This window comes from Colletotrichum fructicola, assembly GCF_000319635.2.
Source record: "Colletotrichum fructicola Nara gc5 chromosome Unknown KSG_Nara_v1_contig02, whole genome shotgun sequence".
Taxonomy (NCBI): Eukaryota; Fungi; Ascomycota; class Sordariomycetes; order Glomerellales; family Glomerellaceae; genus Colletotrichum; species Colletotrichum fructicola.
Window position 1 is genome coordinate 4637748 of NW_027094052.1, and position 25008 is coordinate 4662755.

Here is a 25008-nt window from a genome sequence, read left to right on the forward strand (position 1 = left end):
GACCTCCTGGCTGAGGGCTGTAGCATTTTCCTCTAGAGAGGGGCTAGTCGCTAGGAGGCCGATATCATCTGCATAGCCAAACCGTAGCTTCTGGTTATCCGCCAGGATATCAGCTATATAGAGCAGAAAAAGAATAGGGGATAGCGGAGAGCCCTGAGGGAGCCCACAGGACAGAGGGAAGTCCTCTGTAGTAGTTTCCTCTAGCCTGACTCGGGCGGTCCGGCTGGAGGCGAAGGTAAATATCAGCCTAATCAGACTACTAGGCCAGCCCTGCTGTCGTAGCCTGAGGATAAGCCGGTTTCGTAGCACGGAGTCAAATGCCCCCTTAACGTCCATTGTCGCCAGGGTAGCAGTAAGCCCTAGATCCAGAGCCTTTTCGATCTCGTGGGTTAGGCAGGTTGTCAGATCGACTGCAGCCCTCCCTGGTAATGCCCCAACCTGCTGTGGGCTGGCTATCCCTTCTAGAATAGTAAGATATGCCATCCTCTTTGCTATCAGCCGCTCTAAACCCTTGCCTAAGCAGGATAGGAGGGCTATTGGACGCCAGGATCCAGTCTTTGAGAGGTCTGTTTTCCCTGGCTTCTGGATCATAACCACCTCTGCTTTACGGAAGGTCCTAGGGAAGTAGCCTGTTTGGACACAGGTCTGAAAGAGCTGCTGTATAGGAACACCTATCAGGCCCCAAATGGATTGTAGCAACTTTGTAGTAATCCCGTCAATCCCAGGGGTTGTAGCCTTTGTGAGAGTTGCCTGGCGTACTTCCTCAATGCTGACTATCTGTTGCCAGGGTATTAGACGCCTTGGGACTATAGGAGCAGCAAATGGGTTCCCAGGTAGGTCGTCTGTAGCGTCAAATCTCTCTAGTAGGGCCTTCCGCAAGGCTTGGGCTTTATCGTAGCTGTTGTTGATGGCCTGTCCATCCACTAGTAGAGGTGGGGCCTTGATAGCTAGGCCAGACTTACGCCAGCTTAGTATCTGGTATAGGTTCTGGCTAGATCTAGCCCCCTCAATCTTAGCAGCCCAGTAGGCACATTTTGCCTTCCTGACTGTGGTCAGAAAGGCCTTCTGCTCCTCTAGGATAGGCGGTGGTATTACTAGCCCAGGCTCTTGGATTTGTCGACGCCTTGCCTTAACAGCTGCTTGGTGGGCCTCTGAACACTCCTCTGTCCACCAGGGGGCTCCCCTACCCTGGCTAGTCCGTCTCTTCCCTACCGCCTGGATAGCTGTAGAAAGGAGGCTGACTAGTTGGGTAGCTAGGGAGTCTATTTCTGCCGGAGTAGGTGTATCCCCTAAGGTAGGCAGGGCTGGGATCCCTGCGCTTACTAGGTCGGCTAGCCGGAGGAGGGATGAGTCTGAGACTGTAGGGAGGCTTGTCTGGCACCTCTGTTCCTGGGTTTTTATAGGCATAGTTGTTGTGATAGCTTGGTGATCAGCCCCTGGATGTAGGTGTGGGCTGACATGGGCCTCTGCAAAGGGAATATTTGAGAAGGTGAGGTCTAGTACATGCCCATGGGTATGGGTTGGAGCCCCAGCTTCCCCAATGAACTCAAGATTATAGCCTTCAGCCCACTCTGCAATATCGTCCCCTCGGTTCCGGCTTTGGGAGCTGGGTTCCCAAGAAGAGTGGCGGGCATTAAGATCCCCAGCAATAAGGGCTCTCTCTGGTGGTTGATATCTTAGGAGGGTAATTGTTGTGTGGTTTGTGGGTTCACCTGGTGGCCTATAGACGTTTATAATAGTAACGTCGCCAGCTTTAATCCATAAGATATCCCTTGATTGGGTAGGTCTTTGTTGCTGTATGCGTAACCTTAGACTTTTGCGTGTGTAGGTCATGACCCTAGGCCTTGTGTCTCTGCTGTTCCAGAAGTCAACTGGCACATAAGAGTTATAGCCTGGGTGTGTATTAATTTGCATCTTATCTCTAAAGCCTGTCCAGGGTTCCTGGATCAGTACTATATCGATCTGGTCTGCCCAGCAGAGCTCCAGGAGAGCTGTATGAGCTGGGCTTATCTTCCCCACGTTACACTGGGCGACCCGTAGTACCTGTGGGGAAGCCGGCCTGAGCCTACTGCTCTGAGTCGAGGTCGAGGTGGGTGTAGGCATTAATAGCGTTGTAGTCAGGTTTCTGTGTTACCCTCTGGCTTCTGCTGCTGCTTGGAAGCGGGCGGATAGGGCGGTTAGTAAGGGGGAGGGCTTCAGAGTCTTCAGCCTCATCCTCATCCATACTGCTGCTGCTTCCAGTTATGCTAGCAGTATCTGCAACAACAATTGAGTCTTGTGTAGGTGTGAGGGGTCGAGGGCGCTTAGATGTAGCGCCTGGCCTGGCCTCTGCTTGCTGTGTGCTGCCCAGGGAGCAGGTCTGGCTAGCTAGGAGGTCATCTGAGGCCTTGCCTCCAACCTTCCGGATCCCTCGCAGTTCCTTATAGGTGGGTATGACAAGTTTTCCGTTAACTAGTAGCGGTCTGGCTGGGCAGTTAGTGTGGCTTGCTGGGAAGGGCCCATAGCAGTTAGCACACTTGGGCCTGGCTAGGCATGGCCCAGCCTCATGAGTACCTAACGGCTTGCTGCAGTTCTCGCAGAGAGCTTGCCTGGTACAAAAGCGGTCTGAGTGAAAGCCTTGGCAGCCAGGGGAGTGTCGTTTGGGGGTACGCTTCCTTGGGGGAAGCAGACGGGCTGGGCCTGACTGGCCGAATAGGCGGAAGCCTTCCTTGACCTCTTGAGGGAGGGCGATGATGAGGCTTTGCGTAGCTGTAGCCAGGTTAGGGCTATCTCGGGTTGGGCGCCAGGAGAGGAGTCTTTGCTTTGTCCTTAGAAGGACCTCCTCCTCTATTTCAGATTCAATACCCACCTTACTTCCATCCAGGCTTGTGAAGTACAGGGGGCAAAAAGGGATGGAATACTGGTACCATCTAGTAGGCACTTCTACCTTCTCAGCTGTGAGACAGTTCTTAATCTCAGGGGCCCTCTGCAGGAGTAGGGCTTGAATCTCCTTGTTCTGGGGTCTCAGTGAGAAGCCAGTAGCAGTATGGCGAACCTCAGCTAGGTCTTGTGGTTGTAGGTTAAGCTCTTTTGTGACTACCATTTTTACTGAATGAGGGGCCAGAGATCTAGACGTAGGGATATGTTCTGCAGGGAGCCGAACCAGTAGGCGGAGATCCTGGGTCTGTTTTGGCTTGTTTGCGTAGTTGGTGGGCTGCCGGCCTGTTGTTCGGCTCGGCCGGGGGCCGGGGCCGGGGCCGGAGAGGGGTCCACCTGCAGTGGAGCCTCCGACGGCCTGGGCGTACGTTTTTCCGGGCCCGGGGGTAGGGGTGGGTCCAGAGATTTCTGCGGTTGCAAATCTGGTAAAGGAGTCGATAAGGTCCTGGGCTGTAGCCTTCAGGCGTGCTGGAGCCGTCCCAATGAGGGCATCTAGGCCTTTTGCGAGGAGGTTCAGGGCCTCATCTCGGAGGGCCCGGCCTTCCCGGGCTTGCTGAAGGGCGGCAGTGGCCGGTTGTGGCCCTCTTCCCAGGGGCCAGATAGGGGGGGGCGTGAGGCCCCTCGGACGTGGGGGTAGGGAGGTAGGGGGGGGAGGGGTCTTCGGCAGGTTATGTATAGAGGATATGAGGCCGTTGGGGCCCTGCGAGGGGCCCGCGGCTGGCTGTGAGGCCATCGCGGGCGAGGGTTCTGGTCGTGGGGCTGGGTTTGGTGGTGTTAGTGTTAGGGTGGCGGGCCCAGCGCAGCACTAACAGTGGGTGCTGGTGGGGTGGTATGTAGGAGGGAAGTCGGGTGCGATGTCATTCTGGACAGATGCGTCGACATTTTGAGCGATCCCGCCTCTGGCTCCGACGTTATGAAGATGACTCCTAACAGCATACAAAGACTGAAGGCCATCATTCTTGGCTTCGCCCAGCGGTCTCTGCGAGTCGTTTCCGTGGCATACAGGGACTTTGATCAGTGGCCCCCGGCGGCTTCAAATACAACGATCAGTCTCTCCGACTTGGTTTTCATCGGTGCTTTTGGCATCCGCGACCCCCTACGGCCTGAGGTTATTGAGGCTGTCCGACAATGCCAGTCCGCTGGTGTTTTTGTTCGAATGGTAACGGGTGATAACTTCTTCACGGGCACAGCTATCGCCGAAGAATGCGGAATTTACACGGCTGGCGGAATAGCCATGGATGGACCGACCTTCCGGAGGTTGACGTCGAGACAGCTCGATCTCGTAGCTCCACGTCTCCAAGTCCTCACTCGATCCAGCCCCGACGATAAAGTACGCCTAGTAACTCATTTGAAGAGTCTTGACGAGGTCGTGGCTGTGACCGGAGACGGCACGAACGATGCCCTCGCATTGAAGGCTGCAGATGTGGGTTTCTCCATGGGCATATCTGGAACCGAAGTCGCCAAGGAAGCATCCGCAATTGTTCTAATGGACGACAACTTTGCATCGATTGCCAAGGCAATCTCCTGGGGCAGAGCCGTCAACGATGCCGCCAAAAAGTTTCTGCAGGTTGGTGACATAGTCTTCCTGGTGTTTCTGACATTAACAAATCGAAACAGTTTCAGTTTACCATCAACGTTACGGCCGGCCTTCTTACTGTCATATCTGCACTCGTTGGTGGCACGGGCGCATCTGTCTTCAGTGTTGTCCAATTGTTGTGGATCAACCTGATCATGGATACGTTCGCTGCGCTGGCTCTCGGTACCGACTTCCCAACTCCCGATCTGCTGAAGCGGAAGCCCGAGCCGAGAGGAGTTGCAGTCCTCAACGTTACGATGTGGAAGATGATTCTAGGGCAGTCCATCTACCAGCTTGCGGTCATCTTCACGTTCCACTACGCAGGGGAGAGCATCTTCCAATACCACACGGAGCAACAGCAGCGACAACTACAAACCATGACCTTTAACATTTATGTGTGGATGCAGTTCTTCAATCAAATCAAGTGAGTCAACCTTGGCGGAGAAACTTGGTATCTCTTTGACTAATGGGTTTTTAGTTCCCGACGGATCGACAACCAATTCAACATTTTGGAGAGTATCCTTCAGAATCCTTGGTTTATGTTTGTGCAGGCTGTGACGCTTGCTGGACAAGTCATAATCATCTTTCTGGGTGGAGAAGCATTCCAAGTTGCTCCTCTCACGGGAGCTCAGTGGGGCTGGTCTCTTATGTTTGGTGTTCTCACCATTCCTGTCGGCATGCTAGTCCGTCTCATACCTGATTGGCTCCTGACCACAACTTGGAAGATGTTCGCTCTCCCATGGAAATCATTTACGTCACGTCGTACGGAGCCAGCGACAGCTACACACAGTCTCGTTCCAGTGATGGGACTCTTCAACAGATGCTTGGGCACTCGAAAGCAAACGGAAGGAGAAGACGCTGTTCAAACCATCCAACAGAATGCTGGTGCACCCAATGAGGACCCTGGCAAATCAGGCGACCTAGCCGAACAGCAATTGGATCTTGAAGGGATCGTTGAAGCTTTGAGGTACGGCACAGCTGAGGTCAACGCCGGAATTCAGCTGCATCCAGACACTCGGAAGGATGATCCGGTTCTTGTCGACTTGAGACAGATGGGTATTCCGCCAAGTCAGAACCCTGCTCTGTGGCAGTTCATGGGATCACAGCTTTGAATCTGTCGCTGTCATGACGGTATATGCCATTTTATTGCGAGGAATCATGTGAGGCACGGTGGTCTTCAATAGTACCTGGTCGTCGTAGACACTGGTCCGTTACTCAAAGATAGCTAACTGCCCATCGTCGCTTAGTACAGCCACAACATCACCGGCAAGAAGTTAAAATAATGTGTGCCATGTCCTAGACGCCCGCGCGATGTGACCTTGTCGCCATGACCACACGACCTGATGCTCACCCCCAAAAAAAGCCCTGCCATGCACCACGCAGACCCGTCCCCGAGGAGCTTACCTCACTCTTTCAGTACAGTGGCTTTCCTCACCAACATTGTCTTCGTATGATCCGGTTCAATCATATCACCTCTTACAATATTCTCGTAGCGGTGTTGTACCCCGTCTGGCATTCGGATATCGTACTCGAGTAGAAGTCTCGCGAGGAGCATCTTGATCTCGGTGGCAGCAAAGAATCGTCCAGGACACGCGTGGCGACCGAAGCCAAAGGCCATGTTTTCCTTGGTCGAAGACACGAATTGATACTGTTCCTTATTGGCGTACTGCAACGGATCGCTGCGCATCTCGTCGCGGATCGATACGAAGCGGTAGGGGTCGAATAGGTTTGGATCGGTGTAGTGAGAATCATCCTGTAGAGGACCGACCATGGGCACCGCGATGTTGGTGCCGGTGGGGAGGGTAGTGCCGTCTTTGAGGGTCACTGGTTTCGTGATGGTTCGTAGGAAGCTGATTAAGCTGGCGGGATTGAATCTTTGGGACTCTCGCATGACGGAATCAAGGAGCTTCATCTGGAAGAGGGCGCTGGTTGTCCATTCGTTTTCATTCGCGGCGAGTACGGACTTGATCTCGTTCCGGAGGGCGGGGATAATATCAGGACAGCGTGCTGCGATGTCATACAAGCTTTGATCCAGTCAGTCTCATGACATATGTTACGTTCTTGACGGTGCTAGTGAAGAGTCTTACGTGTGCGTGGCTGCCATTGTCGTGGTATGAATGGCGACGACGCTCAAGCTAAGCTGCGTCTCGGCGAGTTGCTCATTGCTGTCCATGCCGAACTTGCTAGATTTGGCGATGAACCATTGCAGCATATCCTCCGGTGCCTCGGTACCTTCGGTGTTCAGCCTCTTGCGTTCTTCAATGACTGGGACCAGGACTTGAGCTGCACGATGTCTGTGTTCGGCCAGTTTCTTGATCTCGGGGACATAATGCTTGCCGATAAAGCGCAAGAACTTTGGCCATCTCTTGATTTTGGCTGCTGCCGTGAAGAGGTCGATGACAAACATGGTACTGGCCTCTAGGTACTCTTCCTTGTGGCAAAGCTCGGGGCCGATGAAGATGCGGCCGGAGATGATGGCTACCATGTTCAGCAGTTTGTCGTACAGCACCACTTCCGTCCATTCGGTGCAAGAACCGAGCGAGTCCAAGACCGTACGTTGGATGTGACCTGATAGTGTGACGGCGACTTTGGCCAGGCTTGGAGTGAGGTTCGACTTGATGACGTTGAGTAAAAGGGGGTTGATTGGGTGATAGTCTGTCCATCTCGTCTCGCAAAGCTGGAGAAGAATCAGCACCAGTTGTGCAACAGAATGTCCGGGCGGCTCTACTAACGGCTTCCAAAAGAGGAACGTTGTTGACGGTGTCGTCGGGCATTTTTCGGAGATCGTCGCAATGGTGAAGCGGGATCATGACGATGTCGCCTGTAATGGTGTCAGCTAGTGTTGGCCGTCGAGAAGTTGCTTGCTTCTTACCATCAGCACCTGTAATACGCCAGATTGACGACTTGAACTTCAGAGATTGAGGTTAGTCGAATGATTTCTAAAGACTCTTGCGTGGATAGAAACCTTCTGATAGCCTTCTTCATAAAGTTTAGTGGCCATTGCAAAGTACATCTTACGTCGCTTCTCATAACCGCCAGCTTCCTTTCCCACTAGCGGGAAACTCGACAGACTGCTACTTGAAGACAGGAACGCAAAGGTGATAGTAAGAAGAGAAGTCGCGAGCAGAGTTCCGACGACAGCGTTCAGGGGCAACGCGGCGTCGGACGAACTCATGATTGATTATCGGAAGATCTACCCTCTAAAACCTTTGAAGTGAAGATTGGATGCAAGAAGTGCAAAGATTGTGGGCAGCGTCTGATGCTTGGAACATGTGGCTTTGAGCTTCGAAGGGAACGACATATGTATGGCGAGCTATCTGATCGATGCCGCTGATTCAGCGGACCATTTCCCACTTGCCAGGATACTTCAGTCACCATAGCTGATAAATGGGCTGGTAAATCGGAAAATGGTGTCCGTGAAGTTATTGAAAGGCCCGGCACACGAGATGCAAAGCCACGTCCTCGCCAACCCCAGAGATCTGAGGGGTGAGCTTCGGCGAACGGGAAATGATCAAGATCCGATTGGCGAATTCCCTGATCGATGAACATCTCAGAATTCGATTCTTTTAGTCACGTCACCAAGTTCTTTTGGGTCGCGTCGTGCGAATCCTTGGCCCGAACATCACTAAGATGCACGATCCCACCGGCAAACCGGTGCGGCCACGGAGCTAGATCGGCGGCCGTCATGAATGTCACCCGAACCTCCCAAGAACTGGTGTGTGCGTCGAGTGCCAAGTATTGGACGATTTTTTCCCTGTCTGTCGTATCCGGGTTCTGCGTCAGGGATTGAACCCCAGATCTGCAAAACTCTTATCCGCTCGTCGCTCGACTCCGGACGGACTACTTTTGAGGCCGTACCAGAACATACGTTGCAGACATGTGAAGATCTGAGAACTAGAATAAGTACTACCATGCGCTCTTTCTCTCCGACCGTTGTGGGATTTCATCGGTATCCCGCCGGGCGGAATGGCGGAGGTATGTTTCAGGACCACTAAAAACACTAATAGGTACATAGACTGGGAGATGTTCCTTCTCTGGGAGCAAATTCACTACGTAATCTTTACAGCCTTCAACTTAACCAGACATGATTTGGGTTTCGTGAACAATCCCTCCACCAGACCATCATCTTCCATCTCGGTGGGCAACCTGTCAAAGTCCAAGTTCCAGACCAATAAAGTTATGATCAACTTCAACTCAAGATAGGCCAATCTCTTCCCCCAGCAACCCCTTGGACCAAGGCTGAAACTCATGAATGGACCAGCTTGACCATTGAATTTGACTTCACCATTCTCGCCAGGCTGTAACCATCGTTCTGGGAGAAATGACTCCGCAGGAAAGCGGCTCCGGCCCCAGTCTTCCACGCCTTCGTTGTTGAGCTTCTGTGAAGTCTCACTTCGTTTCTTTTCCTCGACGACTGCCCCAGCTTCTGCGATTGTAGGTCCAGTCAACAGAAACATTATCGGGGTTCCCTTAGGAACGTGGTAACCGACAATATCCATATCTCGAAGCGTATCTTTCATGATAGCTCCAGCAGGACTGCTCAGGCGTAGAGTCTCTTCGATGAACGCGTCCAGGTACGGAACGTGGGTTTTGACGATTTCGTCAATGGTCGGCTCACGTTTCTCGGCTACCGCTTCGAGGTAGGCAGCCCGTAGATTCTCGCGCAGCTTGGACTGAACGTCCTGGTTTGATCCGAGGTACTTGGCCGTGAAACATAGCGTGCTATGAGTCGAGTCTTGCCCGCCCACTAGGTATCCCCAAAGCATGTCGCTCATCCGGAGCGAGTCGAAAGCAGGCTTTCGCCCTGAGTTCTCCGCAGCCAACTTCTCGCGAGAAACGACGTAGTCTACAGCCGAGGCGAAGTTCTCTTCTCCATCGCTTCGTGAGAGCTTCTCTACTGAAAGGTCGATATGCGACTGAAGAATGGACCTCTTCAAGCGGAAGGCCCGTTGTATAGTTGGTCGCAGGTTGTCGAAAATGAAGAAGATGCTCGGTATCATTGCTCGGAAGGCACCCGTGACTCTCTTGTTCAGGGTATCAAGAGCGAAGAGAAGTTCTGGCCGTTCAACAGGGAGAAACGTGGCGACTTTGAGGGGTTCTTTCTTAACCTTCTCATCAGAACCAGCTTCTCTGGGTATCTCAAGAGATGGACCCCGTTTCATAGATCGCAGCCGTTCCGCGATATAGCTTTCTTCCACTGGTACACCAAAGGCGGCAGTGTTCATGATGTCGTAAGTAAAGGCCTCCAAATCTTCGTCTGCCTCAAAAGGCAAGCCGTCAGTAGCAGCAGCTTTGCTTTTCCACAGTTCGATGAATTTCCGGACCGTCTTATACGAAGCCGGCGCTGATACCTATAGGTATGTCAGAACTGCTTCATGGAACGTGATTAAGACCCAAAAGACCAGGATGCCCTACCCCGTGTAAGAAGCTCGGCGTCATCAAATCTTTGGTCAGGAACTTGGCATCTTTGAAAGACGGATGAGCATCTTCCATCGCGATGAAGTGCTCTGGTATGACACCCTGCCAAATCATGTTGTTCGTGTACCCCCGACTGAGATCCTTGCTCCTCTTCGAGAGCAGGTCCCGGGCTTCTCGGTAATCGGCAATCACGACATGCGTCCTGTCGAAGGGACCAGGAAAGAATTGTGCGATTGGCGTCTTGGTTTTTGAAAGCAAATCAGTGAAGAACTTGAGCCAGAACCCGCCCGCATTATCAATCTCAATGAAATAGGGAGCATCGCCGAGGATTCGATTCGTGGAGTCTTGATGGCATGGCAGACCGGGTATCGGTTTGGGCAAGAGTCGAAGATAGATGATGCGAATGAACACAGCGACCGCTGCTAGGACCGCTGCGACTGTGGCGAATCCTGCCATCTCCTTGACAATTCGCTTTTGTCGATCTGTAGCCGCGGGCAAAGTCTTGCTGGACTGGGTTTGAATCTACAGATCACTAGAGAAGGGCACTTTTAAACATGTTGGATTTCACGAGTGACGGATATATGGCCGCCAGGAGGATATCTGACAGCGTTCGGATGAACTTTCCTGCCGGCAAGACTCGCCTACGTATTCGTATGAAGGTTGGTCTTTGGTGAGCACTAACAATGCACAAGAGAGGCACAGCGCGTGCCGCGGCACCCGATTCGGTCTCGGGGCGTGCCGGATCCACTTACGGTTTCATCGGCTCCTGTCGACGGCCGCGAAAGGAAACAGAATGTCAGAAAATCCAAAGTCCCATTCCAAAGTCCCTTTGATGCTTAGCCAAGTTCTGCCAGTGAGACTGCCGATGTAATGTTCTGTGGTTTATCATGCGATAGTCATGTGATAGTCCATAAACAGACTGCAAACAAAATGAAGTCGTTCGATGCACGAGTAAACTCACAACAGCGACGACAGCAACAGATCGAATGGCCTAGCGACGTCCATTTGGTCCGAATCAGTTTGAAATGCGGGAGTACTGTCGTGAATACTTAGAATAATAATATTCGATGTGGCTCAAGCCATTGATTAAGACCCAGTAAAAGCCCCCTGGAAATGGTTCCTTAGCAATGAGGGATGTCAATGGATTCGAAGTTGATAAGTGAATCGAATATTGAGTGTCTGGTAGCTTTTCTGCCATGGTGCGCACTCATCTTATTCTAGCTGTCACTCGCACGAGAGTCAGCTACTATTAAAACCAGAGAAAACTTATTAGACCTCACCCTAGCAGGATATTGTTGGGACATGGACGATGACTCTCGAAATGGCACCTATTTGAATCTTAGCCTAACGATGGACGACGTTGTGGATCGAGTACAGCAAGCTGCCTTATTGAGTCTATTGCTAATGCCAAACTACAGTGCTGCACATCCAAGTCTATACCGAGAGCCAGCTCCTAAAAGATAAACCATAATCATCGGATGTTGTCTTAAGACTCATTTCAGGATCAGCGCCCCCTGCAAGGCAATCAATCAAGTTTGAGGCCCAAACTTGACTTGATTGCCACATCGCGATGGCTTCATAACTGATTGATTGATTGATTGAACTTGACAAGTTTACTTGCCTTGCGGGGGGCGCTGTTCAGGATGGCCAGAAAAGGAGTCTCAAAGACTTTGCAATAACAGAAGTGGGGCAACATATCAACAATATGAAAATAGGGGGCGGCACGACGGAAATGAAGTATACGTGGCGGAGCACAAACAGCTGTTTGGACAAACAAGAGCAGTGATTTGGTTAATTGCCCCGACACTACACTTGACCAGACGGTTGCCGAACTCCGTCTTGCAGCATCAGTCTAAGTCCAGAACAGCGTAACGATGTCTCCGACAGTAGGGATCTGTATGACGAGGAAGGAAAGTTTACGGAGACAAGTGTGAGATGAGATGGGAACAGGCAAGTGACCGGATGAACGACCACAAACATCGGCTCCGAGTGGTGGTGCGGACATTTCTCTACGACACGTGGGACCTGGGCAACATGGTCAAGCTTTATTGGTGAACCTTAGGGTCGCACTAGAGATCTCATGATGTAGAGCGGGCTTCAGATCTCAAATGATTCCAGAAAGCCGGTTCGCATTTATAATAGAAGGAGAGAATGTTGAGAATGACGGCAAGCATGGGAGCTAATGAAAGCCGGCGGTATTTTATGAATGGTTATGCACCGGAAGAGCCAAGTTCCATTGCCAACATTAGTGAGAAAACTGGGGAATGTGTCGAATAATGCACTGGATAAGCACATTATGCACGATAATCGGGGGTTATCCTTCCGGACCACCTAGAAGGGCGCTAGGGTCCGGACTTAAGACCGGCGGAGGTGAATCATTGTCTGCCGGGCTCCACCAACACCACCTTGACCGGCAACAAATGACAAAAACAGAGTCAGCGGAATGGTGTCGTCACCTAAGGCGCTGCAGATGGGGGATCTAAAACCTGCATCAGGTAATAACTCAGGCGAGTGCTAGGTATGCACGATCCGAGGGCACCACGCCCGGATTTAAGACCGATCTTGTCCGCTCCCTTCCGTGCAGGCGACTTAGATATGATTTCGCTAGAGTAATCATGAAGAGGCTATGAGCAAGTCTCGTGCTACATGACGCTCTGCTCAATGCGGGATTCCGGCGCTCTTTCCCATCCGTATGCCGATTTACATGCAGTCGCCGTATCGGGCTGCTCCCCCTGGTCATAACGTTGGACCCTTCAAGTACAGCATCCCTCCCATGAATGCAAGCATCTGCAAGATTTTCTGAGCAACATCTTACCTCTTCCGCCACTCCTTGGCAACATCACGACTCGAGCCTGCAGCTGCCTGCCCCGCGCATCTGCTACCCAATCTGACCGACGACTCGAGAACAACCCCAGGATGAAGGATAAAGATGGCAGCGAGGTCGTTGCCCCGACAAGAATTCCCTATTGGCGCTTGGTTGCCGACCAAGCTGGAATCACACCAGAGGTCCTCAACCACAAGTATGCCGGCTCTGGCACCGAACAAGACCCATATCTGGTCCAATGGATCCCCAACGACCCTCGAAACCCCATGGGCTGGAGCAAACCAAAAAAGTGGTTCATCACAATGATGGTATCGCTTACAACACTGGCAGTGGCGTTGCTTTCCTCGGCATATACTGGAGGCATCCGCGAGATTATTGAAGAGTTCGGAATCTCGCAAATCGTCGCTACCCTTGGCGTCTCACTCTTCGTGCTCGGTTTTGCTATCGGACCCCTGATGTGGGCTCCGTTGAGTGAACTGTTTGGCAGACAATATCTTTTCTTCGGCACTTATATGGTGTTGACAGCGTTCAACGCTGGCTGTGCCGGAGCGGATAGCGCTAGGACTTTGATCATTCTACGCTTCTTCGCCGGGGCTTTCGGCTCATCACCTCTCGCGAACTCGGGCGGCGTCATCGCAGACATGTTTCCGGCAGCCGAGAGAGGTCTGGCGATGGCGCTCTTTGCAGCCGCGCCCTTCCTCGGTCCCGTCATCGGTCCTATTGCAGGTGGTTTTCTCGGAGCTGCCGCTGGCTGGCGCTGGGTTCTCGGGTTCTTGGCGGCCTTCTCTGGGACTCTTTGGCTTGTAGGGACTGCTCTTGTGCCTGAGACGTATGCTCCGTACTTGCTTCGACAAAGGGCGGCGAAACTGTCCAAGATGACAGGAAAGTGTTATATGAGCAAGATGGAGCACGATCAGGGCAAAGTCAAGCTTGCAGAGTCTTTCAGAAACGCGTTGCTGCGTCCTTGGATTTTGCTGTTCCGGGAGCCCATTGTCTTCCTGCTCAGTCTTTACATGGCCATCATCTACGGAACGCTCTACATGCTTTTCGCCGCCTTCCCTATTGTATATCAACAAGAACGGGGTTGGTCTCAAGGAATCGGCGGCTTAGCATTTTTAGGCGTAATGGTGGGTATGATTTTCGCCATCATCTATACTATCCCGGCAAATGGTCGCTATAACCGAGTTCAAGAAGAGAACAATGGTTATGCGCCACCGGAAGCCCGACTTCCACCAGCGATGGTCGGATGCGTCGCTGTCCCTGTTGGTTTATTCTGGTTTGCTTGGACAAACCAAACCTCGATTCACTGGGCCGTTAGCATCGCAGCCGGCATTCCATTTGGTTTCGGAATGGTTCTACTCTTCTTGAGTATCATGAACTACCTCATCGACGCCTACACGATCTTTGCGGCGTCCGTTCTTGCCGCCAACTCAGTCATTCGTAGCTGTTTTGGCGCTGCGTTTCCTCTCTTTACGTCATACATGTACGCGGACCTTGGTACCAACTGGGCGTCCTCGATCCCAGCTTTCCTGGCACTTGCGTGTGTGCCGTTTCCATTCCTATTTTATAAGTACGGAGCTGCGATTAGATCTCGCTGCAAGTTTGCTGCGGAGTCCGAAGCTTTCATGGCGCGGCTTCGCCAAGAAGACTCATCTGGCTCGGAGGAAAAGGAACCCGAGCAAACGAGTTCAGCGGAGGTTGCGGTTGACACCGAAGAGACATCGGATGGGCCCACATACGCAGCTTTGAACACAAATCGGCCTCGGACTATGAGTGGTGGTACAGCCGTGTCTTCACGCCGCAAGTCTTATGATGGTAATCCATATGACATTGACAGAGTCAACACTCGACAGTCATTTGGGCGGTGAGAAACTACGTCACAGAACTGAACATTTCGGATTTAGAAAATCAATAATTTAAATAGATATGAACAGTCTATGAAGTAGAGTGTCCTCAGTCGCAACTCTCTGTTGTTGAACGTGATTGGCTCTCCATAAAACTAAGCGGGACAGTACAGAGCCCCAGAGCAGCAGGATACAGCAGCATCTCTGCCCGAGTTGGGGGTGCACTTGAAAACCCTGGGTTAGCATCCGATTTGGACTCACATTTTGTAGTTTATTAAGAGTTGAGCGATCTCATACCTTTGTTTTGCAGGCTGCCCACGGATCAGCGTAGTTGATTCGGCACTAAAAGTAAAGTAGTCAGCATTTCTGTAGTACGAAAGTAGTGAAACAACCAATGTAATCCTCACATCCTCGAAGTTGCAATCTGCAGGGGGTCCCGTGCAAAATTGAGCTGTAGCGCCTTGCAGGATGACGGCTGCGGCGAGGAAGAAGGTTGTCGATGTGAAATGCATGGTGCTAAGCTTATTTCGAAGTGTAATTGATCTAGATCGGAAGTGACGAATGGGGTTGGAATGGCTTAACTTGCACAAGTCCCTTCTTTACCGCGCATCCCACCGGCATGTAGGGTTTATATATTCAGTTCTGGGCAAGAAATACACGAATAGTTGCTCTGTGTAAGGATTTAAAGTTCATGCGAGAGTGGGCTTAATCAACCCAATGCCGGGTGAGTGTTAACTAGTTGCAGACAAATCACACAACGGAATGTTCCTAAGGCGATCGTCTCATGCTCAGCCAGGGCCATGTGCAGTTGCCAGTTGGCGTTCATCCGACACTGTCGGACAGTCAAGTAACCGAGTCAGCTTTCAGACAGAGAGGTCCAGGCACACAGGCAAGGTTACGTCGAACATGCTCGTGCTACGTCGGCTTGTCCCAACAGATGGGACGATCCTGTCTTTGTGGCCTTTTTATAGGGCTGAGGCGCAGGACTTGTAGTGCGTGAAGGGAGCAAGGTTTGGTGATTTTTGCCATGAGACTGCTTTAAATTACTCTGTTCCGGGCTATCCGTGTTGAATAGTTACATGTCATGGAGGATGGACATCGAGTCAAGAACATAGCACTGACCAACGTCCCCACCAAGGTTCGTCCCCGGCAAGGCGGCCATTGGCACAACATTAATCAACCTTGAAAGGGCCTATGGAGCAAAACCGATCAACTGAGGTAAGCTCGGTCCAGCCAATATATACGCGAAATTGGTAAATGGAGAGTCTCGGTCTCGGAGTCTAAGAAAAAGTGCGACCATAGACTCAAGAGCAGTCTCGACCTCATCACACTTTATGAGAGTAGTCTGTGCATGTGCCCAGAGCACGTTGCGGAGGAACACGATCTCGAGCTTCTTATTATTTGCCTACTAAATGGAGGGTTTGGCAGGTGCGAATACTAACCTTGTCTTAAATAATGGATGCAGATATATTTATGGCGAGTTCAACATTAGGTACGCAACTGACCTGCTCACAATCTTACGCAAAGCCAATTCAGGATCTGTTTTCGACAGAGACTCTGATTACAAGACAAGCAAATAGCGGGGAGATGAAACATCACACCGGTTTCAAGCGAATCGGCTCTCCATCAGCGTGATAATCTTTCTGATATTGTAGGCAAAGATGGGAGAATTGCCCGCCGATGGAGAACTTTTGCCCCTTGAGGAAATCTCCCATACAAAGCGGCACAGAAGTTGGCCGCGCACATTTCCCATTGGGATATTTTTGTCGTCAACGCCGGCTTCGCTCAGTCCGTTTCCCAGACAGGGAACACGTTGCTATTCCCCAACTTCCCATCGGGGACCGCGCACTGCGCTCAACGTCTGACAGGACTACCCTTTGTCACTTAATAAGGAGAAAGAATGGTTTCCCGAATCCCACGGGCTTGCCGGTACCACTTGGTGGCGTAAACACCAACATGCTGACTCGTGAATGTCGTGAGTGTGGATCTCCCGTCCGGGTCCATCTATCGAAGATCATCACCATCTCGCCATTAAACGGCAGCCTCGGGATCTCAATACTCTAAATGGTTTTGGTCAAGTATTCGTCTATCATATCAACATACTGCACGTGTGGTGGACTGTTTTGCTGAAGCGCGTCGAAATTCTGCCCGGCAATTTCGTGGCATTACTGCGAATAGAACTACGCGCGGTATGTGGATGATGATTGACGTGGAGAAAGACGTCGACGCGTCCCGAAGTTCACTAGATCGTGATGTCTCTCATGGCGACGATGGCGACGAGAGGAAATGTTTTGACCGCGAGTGACCCATATCTCGGCAGCCCATCCCGCGCTACACAACACCATCAAAGCTAGATATATAGTGCCATAAAGCACCATTTCCCAAATTGTGGGAACATCAATAACTCGAATCTTATAAGAGGGTCTTCCGTTTCTGATCCCGTTTTCTTTTATCTTCAGCCCCAATCACTCATCAACGGCATCAGAAAACAACTTCACTGACATCCAATATCAACGTCAATCGTCACGATGCAAATCAACGCTGCCGCCTTTTTTGCCCTTTTGCTGGCTGCGCCGCCGGTCCTTGCCCGCACCTGCCCTGCCAGCGCGATTCAATGCTACTGTACGTTAACCTCCCGGCTGACATCCGAAGTCTCTGCTAACTTTCGAAAGATCCTAATGGGCGCTGTGCAAAGTGGTGCCCGCAATTGGGCTGTGGATGCGCCGACAACAAGAACAGCCTGGGTGGTGGTCTCGTGCGCTCGAAGTGCATTACCGAGTTCCAGTGGTTGGGACGTTACAAGTGCTGATTTGAAAGCTTCACTACGAACAGGCGACTGGGTGTTACAGACATGCAGTGAGATGTCCACGAAGACATACGTCGCATTATTGCACAATAATCATGATGTCGGAGCAATATAACGGCATGGCAAGGAATGGGGTTCGGATTTCAAAGGAATAATTCAGTCATCACTTGGCGCATTTAGACTTAGACATTGCGCACATCAGCGAGCATCTTAGGGTTAATGTTTATGTTAAGGATTTATTTCAATAAAAGTTTAATAGCTCAGTTGATCGCCTCAGTTCTATGTGCGTATCACCAGGACCTCAGCTGGACGCTCTGGATGAGTGCCAAACAGATGTGCAGGCAGAGGGAGCACTGAGGTTATCGGGATAACGCATTCAGGCGACTTCAATCAGTCCGTTTTTTGAGTATTTACTTCAAACCACAAGCAGACTAATACGAACAAACTCCCCTTAAGAACGAGAATTCACACCAAATGCCTGGCCCCTCAAGTCGATTTTGAGGACAAGGTAACGGTAACCTTATCTTCGACTAGAGGAACTCTCCATCCGCCGCGGGCCGTCTCGACCTGATCACCAGTGACTTCCCAAGGCGATTGCATTGACTCCGTCCACACAGTTGCATTCATGGCCTTCGGGACGCCCGCAAGCTGCGACAAGGTCATGGAGATGATCCTGGCTTCGACGTCATGAGAAAATTGCTCAATGACGCCCACATCCACAGTGATCATGACTGCCAGAGGACCGATGAATACCCTCTTTCTGACAGGATCACGCGGAACAACCGTCACCTTATTACCATCGGTCGAAATTTCCCCGCCGTAGGCGACAAGGCCGATTTGCTCATCCTCAGCTACGTATGTTCCCGTGTTCAAGACCATGCCGAGAAAGCCCGGGCCGTAGTCGCCGGTAAAGCCATCCCACTTCAAGGTCTCGGGGAACGAATGAAACCCAGCGCTCGGGCAACCGGCCTCGTTGATGTTCGAAAGTGGTGCAAAGCTTCCCCCGTGACCGGTACGCAGGAGATAAGTGTCGGAGGGATCATCGCGGAAAGCCGAGAGTAGGACTTGGGAGTTCAGAGCGGATCCGTAGTGGTGAATTTGGCGCTCAAGTCGTCGTAGCTTCCCAGCGAGACTGGCGTATATTAGTTAGAATGTCTCGTTTCTTAAACGTTCAAATGGACCGATGTGAGGTTGGCATTACTTACTCAAAGTCCCAGTATCGATGCGAATTGCCGTTCCAGCCCCAGTGCGGCACATTAGGCGTGAAACCAAGTACGGTATCAACTGCTCGTTTAGCCAAGTCCGTGAAGCCGAAGTGCCTGAGAAATAACGGTGAGTCGGTGAGATTCCTCGGGGATTATCATCGCACTCACCTAGCCCAATAGTAGACGCCTTCCTGCCCAGTAGAGTCCCATGCCATCTCACTCCCAAAAGGGGCATCGATGAAATTCCAGTGTTTGGCGCGAGACTTCATAAGTGCCGCAAGAGTGGCGGCCTCGTTTTCGAAACCTTCACGCACGAGATCAGTTATGATCATACCCCAAACAGTTTCGCCCATAAGTCCCATCTCCACCCAAGCAACACCACCACCCGAGATGCGGAGAGCCGTTCGATAAGCCTTGTCAAGATACCAGCTCCAGTCCTGACTGACAAGCTCTGGGTAGGCTCTTGCGACTCTATAGAGGGACCAGTATGCTGCAGAGGGATGGACGTAGTTGTAGCCTCTGTCGGTGGCAAGCGCCCGGCCTTTGTTCCAAGACATCCAAGAGCTCCAGTCATAGTTCTCGTACACAAACCCGGGCACCTCAGCTGGCTCGTAGAAGAAGAGGGAGTTCCGTACGGCGTAATCTTCTTGTTGGATGTTACCCCAAACCACCTTATTCACAAACGTGTCGAGTTTTGCAACTTCGTCCGCATCGGGATGCACAGCTTGCTTGACGACAGCCGCAATGTAAGCTCCAGCTCCACCCTCGTCACTCAGCCCGGCTACCCAGGTCCTAAGATCTTGCGTCACTACCGAATCGCTCTCGCAATCGTAGGTCATGACAGACGGTGCACGACCAAAAGGATCGGACGCATTCGTAAAGTATGCTTTCGTCGTGAGAAAATGGCCCATGTCCTGAAGAGCTTCGGTGGCAGGTTTGGTGATGTAATAGTGAATTGTCTGAATCTTCCCATCGTCATACGTAATAGTGAGCCTCGCTCTTCCGAAAGCGTGATCTGTAGGTGTGACTGAATAAGCAGAATCGCCGGTCTGGTCCACGGAGAGCGATCCCTGGGGGTTAATGGTGATGCTAGTCACGGGAGCATTGGACTGCAGGAACAGCTTTCCCGGCAGATCTCGTGGAAGAATGTAGCCTGGGACGCTGAGCGCGGTCGGCTGGCCAACTTTTCGGACCGCCTTGTCATATCCTCGGACGCCCTCAGGGGCGATTGTGAATCTCACTCCAAATTGAAGGTTTGATCCAGGCTCCAGTTTTCGGGAAGAAGGAGGATTCCAAGCGTGTGCCCCCTGGACGGCCCATTCGTTCTCCGCCCATGCTTTTGTCAGCACTTGCCATTCGTAGAAACCCTCGAACGTCTGGCTTGAATAGGAAGATCCTTCGTAGCCCATTTCCCATAGGTTTCGGTAGGCTTCCAGGGGTGATTTGGTTCCTTGGAGGGCCGTGACAACGAGTGCGGGTCCTGTGCCTTTGATAGGGGTAACGCGAATTTGACCAGCGTCCATGCCGATATACGGTTCGGAAAGAGAACAGGCCGCTGCTGCGTCTGCCGGGTGGTGGTGTGTAAAAATGCTGTTGAACTCAGCGGGAAAGCCAAGACTACCGATCTCAATGCTGGAGTTCCCAGTGTTGCTGAAGATGAAGCGCAGGGCCAGATCGCCGTCGACACTTAGCCATTCTCGAGTCACATTGAGCGGCCCGGAGGGAAGCGTAGAGGAAAGGTCTGCGGCCGCAAGAACCCCATCATTTGGGGATAGAGTAACGACAGGCTTGCGGGTCTGGGCAGAATTTCCGTCGATCCAGCTGTTGTCGCCTTCAGTTCGATATCTGTAGGTAACATCTCCCCAGTGGTATTGTCCGTTACGAGAACGGTTTCCTAAGATGTCGAAAGGGAGGAAGTCGAAATCATCCCCATTGGGTTTCAGAGACGCTAAAATTTGAGCGTCTCGCACAATTCGAGCCTTGAAGTTGGATGTCTCGATATCCACGAAACCATTGTTGGTGCCGAGGTCATCCTGTCCAAGAATGGTGCCGATGAAAGTGCTTAGCGGAAGCCATAAGGATAGGTGCAAAATTGGAATCCTCATGGTTGCGGTAACGATGATTGGGATTGGGTCGAAGGTGAACGCTTGTCGTTGTGCAAAGAGTGTTTAAGATTGGTTCTGTCAAGAGGGAACAGGGTCAACTTATATTCGTGTGACCACACGGAACTCCCATAATGATTAACATAGACTGGGCTACCGAGAGATGTGGTCGCTTAAAGCAACAAATGGTTGGCGCGGATGCACCGTTCATGAGTATTTGCATAATTGCCGAGTTCGTGGTTCATCGCCATTAAGAAACTGTGGCAGCTCGCCGTCAATACGGCTCGAACAACTGGCGAATGAATGTTAACCATTTCGTTTTGATACAATTGATGGCATATCTCGAGACGCATGTAGTTTAGGTGTCGCAATCAAAGCGTCACTCAATGTGTAAATCTTTTATAGTGCCTGCATACGGTTGTGAACCGCATGGTGCCTATTGGAACGCTTCTGGGTGTGGCCAATTTCAAAAGGAATTGTGGTACGATTTTCGATTTAGGATATGATCGCAACACTTGAACTGGAAACTTACTTCGCAAAGACAGAACCGCTGACTGCTTATCGGACCTTCTCGGCTGTCTATGCCTAGGACATTGTCGTCTATGTCGCCTCGGCAAGGTTCATGTGGGAAAATGAAAGACGCTAGAAATCGAACACCCAGAGACCCGCTAGGAGGTAGAATGTCCTGTTGTTCATCGTCAACCAATTGAAAGCTGTGTCGACGCGTACAGAACGGCCATCTACCTAAGTTGGGATAGAAACAGTCCAGTCTCAAATTGGCTCTCTCTGATTGAAGTTTTGGAGTCATTTTCGTTCTTATTTGGGCAGATGCTTCTAGCTAACCGGGCGATATATTGCATATCTACTCATGTTTAATAAAACTCCATTCCGTTACCTCATTCGTCCTTGTCATTTCGGCTGTCGTCTGTCGTTCTTGTCGTGACATCCGTATCCGCACCTATCCTCCACAATGGATAACTTCATTAGCGTCATAGTCAATAAGTAATCTGACATTCTTTCACACGATACGACATTTCATTTGATATATGTATTGAAAAAGCTTCTTCGCACTTGTTGATTTCAGGAGGTCAATTAGATATGGAACACGACACGTGCTCAGAACCATCGCGCAAGATGCCAAAAAGCTTGAAAGCATCGCGTGGGAAAGTGACGACCTTCAAGCCGATGCAATGACCCGAAGTCGTGTTTTCCGTCAATGGCGCGGGGTCTATGATCCGTTGTCAGCACTAATGCACCATTTATGCCGTTGGTTATGATTTGATAAGTACGCAGAGTTCTCCTTTTCCCTGTAGTATTGAGGGGTTAGCATGGATCTCGTTCCTCGCCTGTTGGTGCATACTCAGGCTCCTCATGTCAGCCCATTATCGGGCGTTGATTGCAACGTGTTTTCTCTATGATATTTCCGGAAGACCCGTGGTCGTTTGGTTTGGTATTAAATACCCAAGCACAGCCGCATTTCCGGCTTTTTTGCCAAAGCATTCTCACATTCTCTGCTAGGTCAATGACAATAGACTTCACGTCTCATTGATACGCTACAACTTCTGATTACCATTTGCGATAGAAGCGCTGTCACATCAGGCATGACGGCGGAACTCATCAACTTGGCCAACGGATTATCCTGTTACACTAGTGGGGAGACGGAAGCCCGCTTCATCTATAACGAGATTTGGGAAGAACATTGCTACGATGGGCCGGAGTTGTCCGAGAATCCCGTCATCGTAGACGCCGGTGCCAACATCGGGCTCTTCTCCATCTACATGAAGAAGAAATACCCTACCGCAAAGATCATCGCCTTCGAGCCAGCGCCCGAATCCTTCGCAACCTTACACCGCAATTTTGAGCTGAATGCCATCTCAGGAGTTGAGGCTCATCAGTGCGGTCTCGGCCCGACAGCCAGCGCAGAGAAGTTGACGTTCTATCCCACCTTTCCCGGTAACTCGACTCTCAGGCCTGAAACAAAGAAGTCGACTTACGAAGCTATTGCTGAGAGATTTGGACAGGAGTTTGTGGACACAAACTTCGGAAACCCGCATTTTGTAGACATCAAAATTGAAAGGCTCTCTCGGTTCTTGGACGGGGTTGAGAGGATTGACTTGTTGAAGGTGGATGTTGAGGGTTCTGAACTCGGGGTATTACAGGGTGTGGATGACGAGCACTGGAAATTGATACGGAATGTTGTGCTAGAGACCACGGAGAGTTCTGGGGATAGACAGAAGATCGAAGATTTGCTACGGCAAAAGGGGTTCAAGGTTGTCCGAGAAGGAGCTGCGTTTGACTCAAACATGGAATTCTTTGTCATCCGGGCTCATCGAGATGACGGAGTTGGTGAAAAGACACAGGGCTGAACGTCTCAGGCCACGTGGGAGAGTGATTTGGTTGAGTACTTCAGGAATGTTGAATGGAATTTGCAGCGAAGGCTTCCGTTCAGACTCTTCTGTTGTAGTTTTGGCATGTTTCAATTAGCTAAATGGGGACCTAGAAACCCGAGGGCACGATGCGTCTAAAACATGATCGATCTCTTCATGCAACGGGGCAGGGACACCTAGTGAACAATCTCACTCGGGTTGTTGTTTACTCTCCGTGATCTTCATCGTCCCAGGGGATCTTGACGCTTTGTTGCAATTTCGAGTCAACATGGCCAATCAGAAGGAATCTATGAGTGACATTTCTTGAGATCCCACCGGAGATTCTGTAGGTCATCTGCCAAATTTGGACGGTGAACCATCTTCACGCAGACTTTGGTCCAGATTCGTCATTCGACCAGCTTGAAACTTAATCCCTCAGTCGCAGCCTTATCCCATTGCATGTAGGTGGACTGCAGGATAAGAGATCTGCACACAATTTTCCGCTTTTTTCCCGAATTCTCTCAACTACATGAATCCAAAAGGGCTAAAAAAGCGTCGATCTTTGTTGATTGACTGGAGCCCCCGCGCGTCACACCTTGAGTTTGAAGTCCGACCGCGCTCGATAGGGATAACATCTCGTCACACTTTTTCGTATCAATCATCGTCGTAGTCCACCAGTGTGATCAGCTCTGCGTCGGCAATCCCATTTGGAGAGGGGTCGGCATTGGGAGCGTGACTCAACACATGCGTTGTCCAATGAGGTCAACCTCGAGAAGCGATCTGTGCGAGAGTGAATCCGTCGACCGCGATGCAGAGGGCGGTTGAACTTCAACCCTTTGGTGTGAGGCATTGGTCCTCGATGGCTCAGGGGCAAGGACCGTCAAGTACCCTAGGTGTTTTAACTTTTGGACTCCATGGCATTACCCGACGGGTTCTAGACCAAGTCAGATACCCAGTTTCCACCAACACTTCAATAACCAGACGGGCCACGCGAGCGATGTGGAAACGCACCTACTTCACATTGAGGCTAATGCAGCATTCATCCCAGAAACCGACACTAGCGATGACGATTCCGAACGCATCGGGTGCCGCGTTCCCACCTGGTGTCTGGCTTGCCAAAAGGCATGAATTCTGATGATTTTCTTGATTCAGAACGTAATTGCTGTCCTTCTCGTTTGGGAATCCCGCTGTCGTTGTTTCGGGGTTATGCCGGATGGAGAAGGAGAAAATCCGGTTAGACAGTCCGTCAATTTGGGATGGTTTAATTGACACCGATCAGCCTTAAAGCTTGTGTAATATTGGCACCACTTGACGTCTGCAGTCCAGTTTTCATTTGCTCCATTGCGTTCGTGTATTGCGATGCCTCGGCATGAGAAAGGAGATCGAAGTCTTCGAAGATCGACGAGGCGGATACCGATGTCAAATACCCAGTCTTTTCAGAATCAGATAATCGGATTGCTCTGCGGAGCAACGATCAGGCTGCGCGGCGGCTTCGGATATATCGCAGATGAAGAGTCTGTGTATTCCCATGCCGATCTCCATGGGCCCGTGTGGTTCTGCTCCAGCATCGGGGGACGGTTGAACTAGCTGTTTCCACCCCAAGTCCCGAGACAGTCTAAGATGGGCGGGAAACTTAGCGTGTACTAAGAGAAATCAACGTACGAGTCTTCCTCGAGGATGTGCGAATGAATTGTGGACTTGCCCCCAAAATCTTGACTGGGTATGCAAAATGGATGGGTGTGGCGGAAAGCGGGCAGGCGAAAGCTCCTCAACTCGCGTGGCCCCCCACAATCCCGCTGCCATGAAGATCGAAGCGATTGTGACCTTGATTTGCGGTGACACAATTCTCCAGGGCTGACGATGGTTCAAGGCACGGTTCCATTGCAGAATTGGTGCGATTGAACGTTCGGGCAAAGCCCCCATTTCGAAGATCTGAGGCAATTAAATGGAG

The 25008-nt window shown here is 51.1% G+C and overlaps 9 protein-coding genes across 9 annotated transcripts; 4 read left to right on the forward strand and 5 right to left on the reverse strand.

Moving 5' to 3' along the window:
• Window positions 1-2065: 2065 nt before the first annotated feature.
• Window positions 2066-3649, reverse strand: CGGC5_v004035 (uncharacterized protein; the record flags this gene model as incomplete). The annotated part of the gene is made up of 3 exons (XM_066151219.1): window positions 2066-2466; window positions 2559-2748; window positions 2849-3649. The coding sequence occupies 3 exons, from the start codon at window positions 3647-3649 to the stop codon at window positions 2066-2068; spliced, it is 1392 nt and encodes a 463-aa protein (XP_066009341.1).
• Window positions 3650-3829: 180 nt separating this feature from the next.
• CGGC5_v004036 (Calcium-transporting ATPase 2) lies at window positions 3830-5604 on the forward strand (the record flags this gene model as incomplete). Its single annotated transcript, XM_032033156.1, has 3 exons — window positions 3830-4483; window positions 4534-4916; window positions 4971-5604. The coding sequence occupies 3 exons, from the start codon at window positions 3830-3832 to the stop codon at window positions 5602-5604; spliced, it is 1671 nt and encodes a 556-aa protein (XP_031887509.1).
• A 293-nt stretch (window positions 5605-5897) lies between these two features.
• On the reverse strand, window positions 5898-7667 carry ATR2-5 (Cytochrome P450 monooxygenase ATR2; the record flags this gene model as incomplete). Its single annotated transcript, XM_032033155.1, has 5 exons — window positions 5898-6516; window positions 6580-7169; window positions 7225-7313; window positions 7365-7401; window positions 7458-7667. The coding sequence occupies 5 exons, from the start codon at window positions 7665-7667 to the stop codon at window positions 5898-5900; spliced, it is 1545 nt and encodes a 514-aa protein (XP_031887508.1).
• An 874-nt stretch (window positions 7668-8541) lies between these two features.
• Window positions 8542-10366, reverse strand: CGGC5_v004038 (Cytochrome P450 monooxygenase TRI13; the record flags this gene model as incomplete). The annotated part of the gene is made up of 2 exons (XM_032033154.1): window positions 8542-9843; window positions 9908-10366. The coding sequence occupies 2 exons, from the start codon at window positions 10364-10366 to the stop codon at window positions 8542-8544; spliced, it is 1761 nt and encodes a 586-aa protein (XP_031887507.1).
• A 2460-nt stretch (window positions 10367-12826) lies between these two features.
• Window positions 12827-14602, forward strand: CGGC5_v004039 (Efflux pump FUB11; the record flags this gene model as incomplete). The annotated part of the gene is made up of 1 exon (XM_032033153.1): window positions 12827-14602. The coding sequence occupies one exon, from the start codon at window positions 12827-12829 to the stop codon at window positions 14600-14602; it is 1776 nt and encodes a 591-aa protein (XP_031887506.1).
• A 131-nt stretch (window positions 14603-14733) lies between these two features.
• CGGC5_v004040 (uncharacterized protein) lies at window positions 14734-15090 on the reverse strand (the record flags this gene model as incomplete). Its single annotated transcript, XM_032033152.1, has 3 exons — window positions 14734-14802; window positions 14876-14920; window positions 14986-15090. 3 exons carry the CDS (start codon window positions 15088-15090, stop codon window positions 14734-14736), a joined length of 219 nt encoding a protein of 72 aa, XP_031887505.1.
• Window positions 15091-17106: 2016 nt separating this feature from the next.
• Window positions 17107-17387, forward strand: CGGC5_v004041 (uncharacterized protein; the record flags this gene model as incomplete). Its single annotated transcript, XM_032033151.1, has 2 exons — window positions 17107-17200; window positions 17251-17387. 2 exons carry the CDS (start codon window positions 17107-17109, stop codon window positions 17385-17387), a joined length of 231 nt encoding a protein of 76 aa, XP_031887504.1.
• Window positions 17388-17870: 483 nt separating this feature from the next.
• Window positions 17871-20694, reverse strand: CGGC5_v004042 (uncharacterized protein; the record flags this gene model as incomplete). Its single annotated transcript, XM_032033150.1, has 3 exons — window positions 17871-18516; window positions 18590-18703; window positions 18758-20694. The coding sequence occupies 3 exons, from the start codon at window positions 20692-20694 to the stop codon at window positions 17871-17873; spliced, it is 2697 nt and encodes an 898-aa protein (XP_031887503.1).
• Window positions 20695-22292: 1598 nt separating this feature from the next.
• sdnD (Methyltransferase sdnD) lies at window positions 22293-23057 on the forward strand (the record flags this gene model as incomplete). Its single annotated transcript, XM_032033148.1, has 1 exon — window positions 22293-23057. One exon carries the CDS (start codon window positions 22293-22295, stop codon window positions 23055-23057), a length of 765 nt encoding a protein of 254 aa, XP_031887637.1.
• Window positions 23058-25008: the final 1951 nt, after the last annotated feature.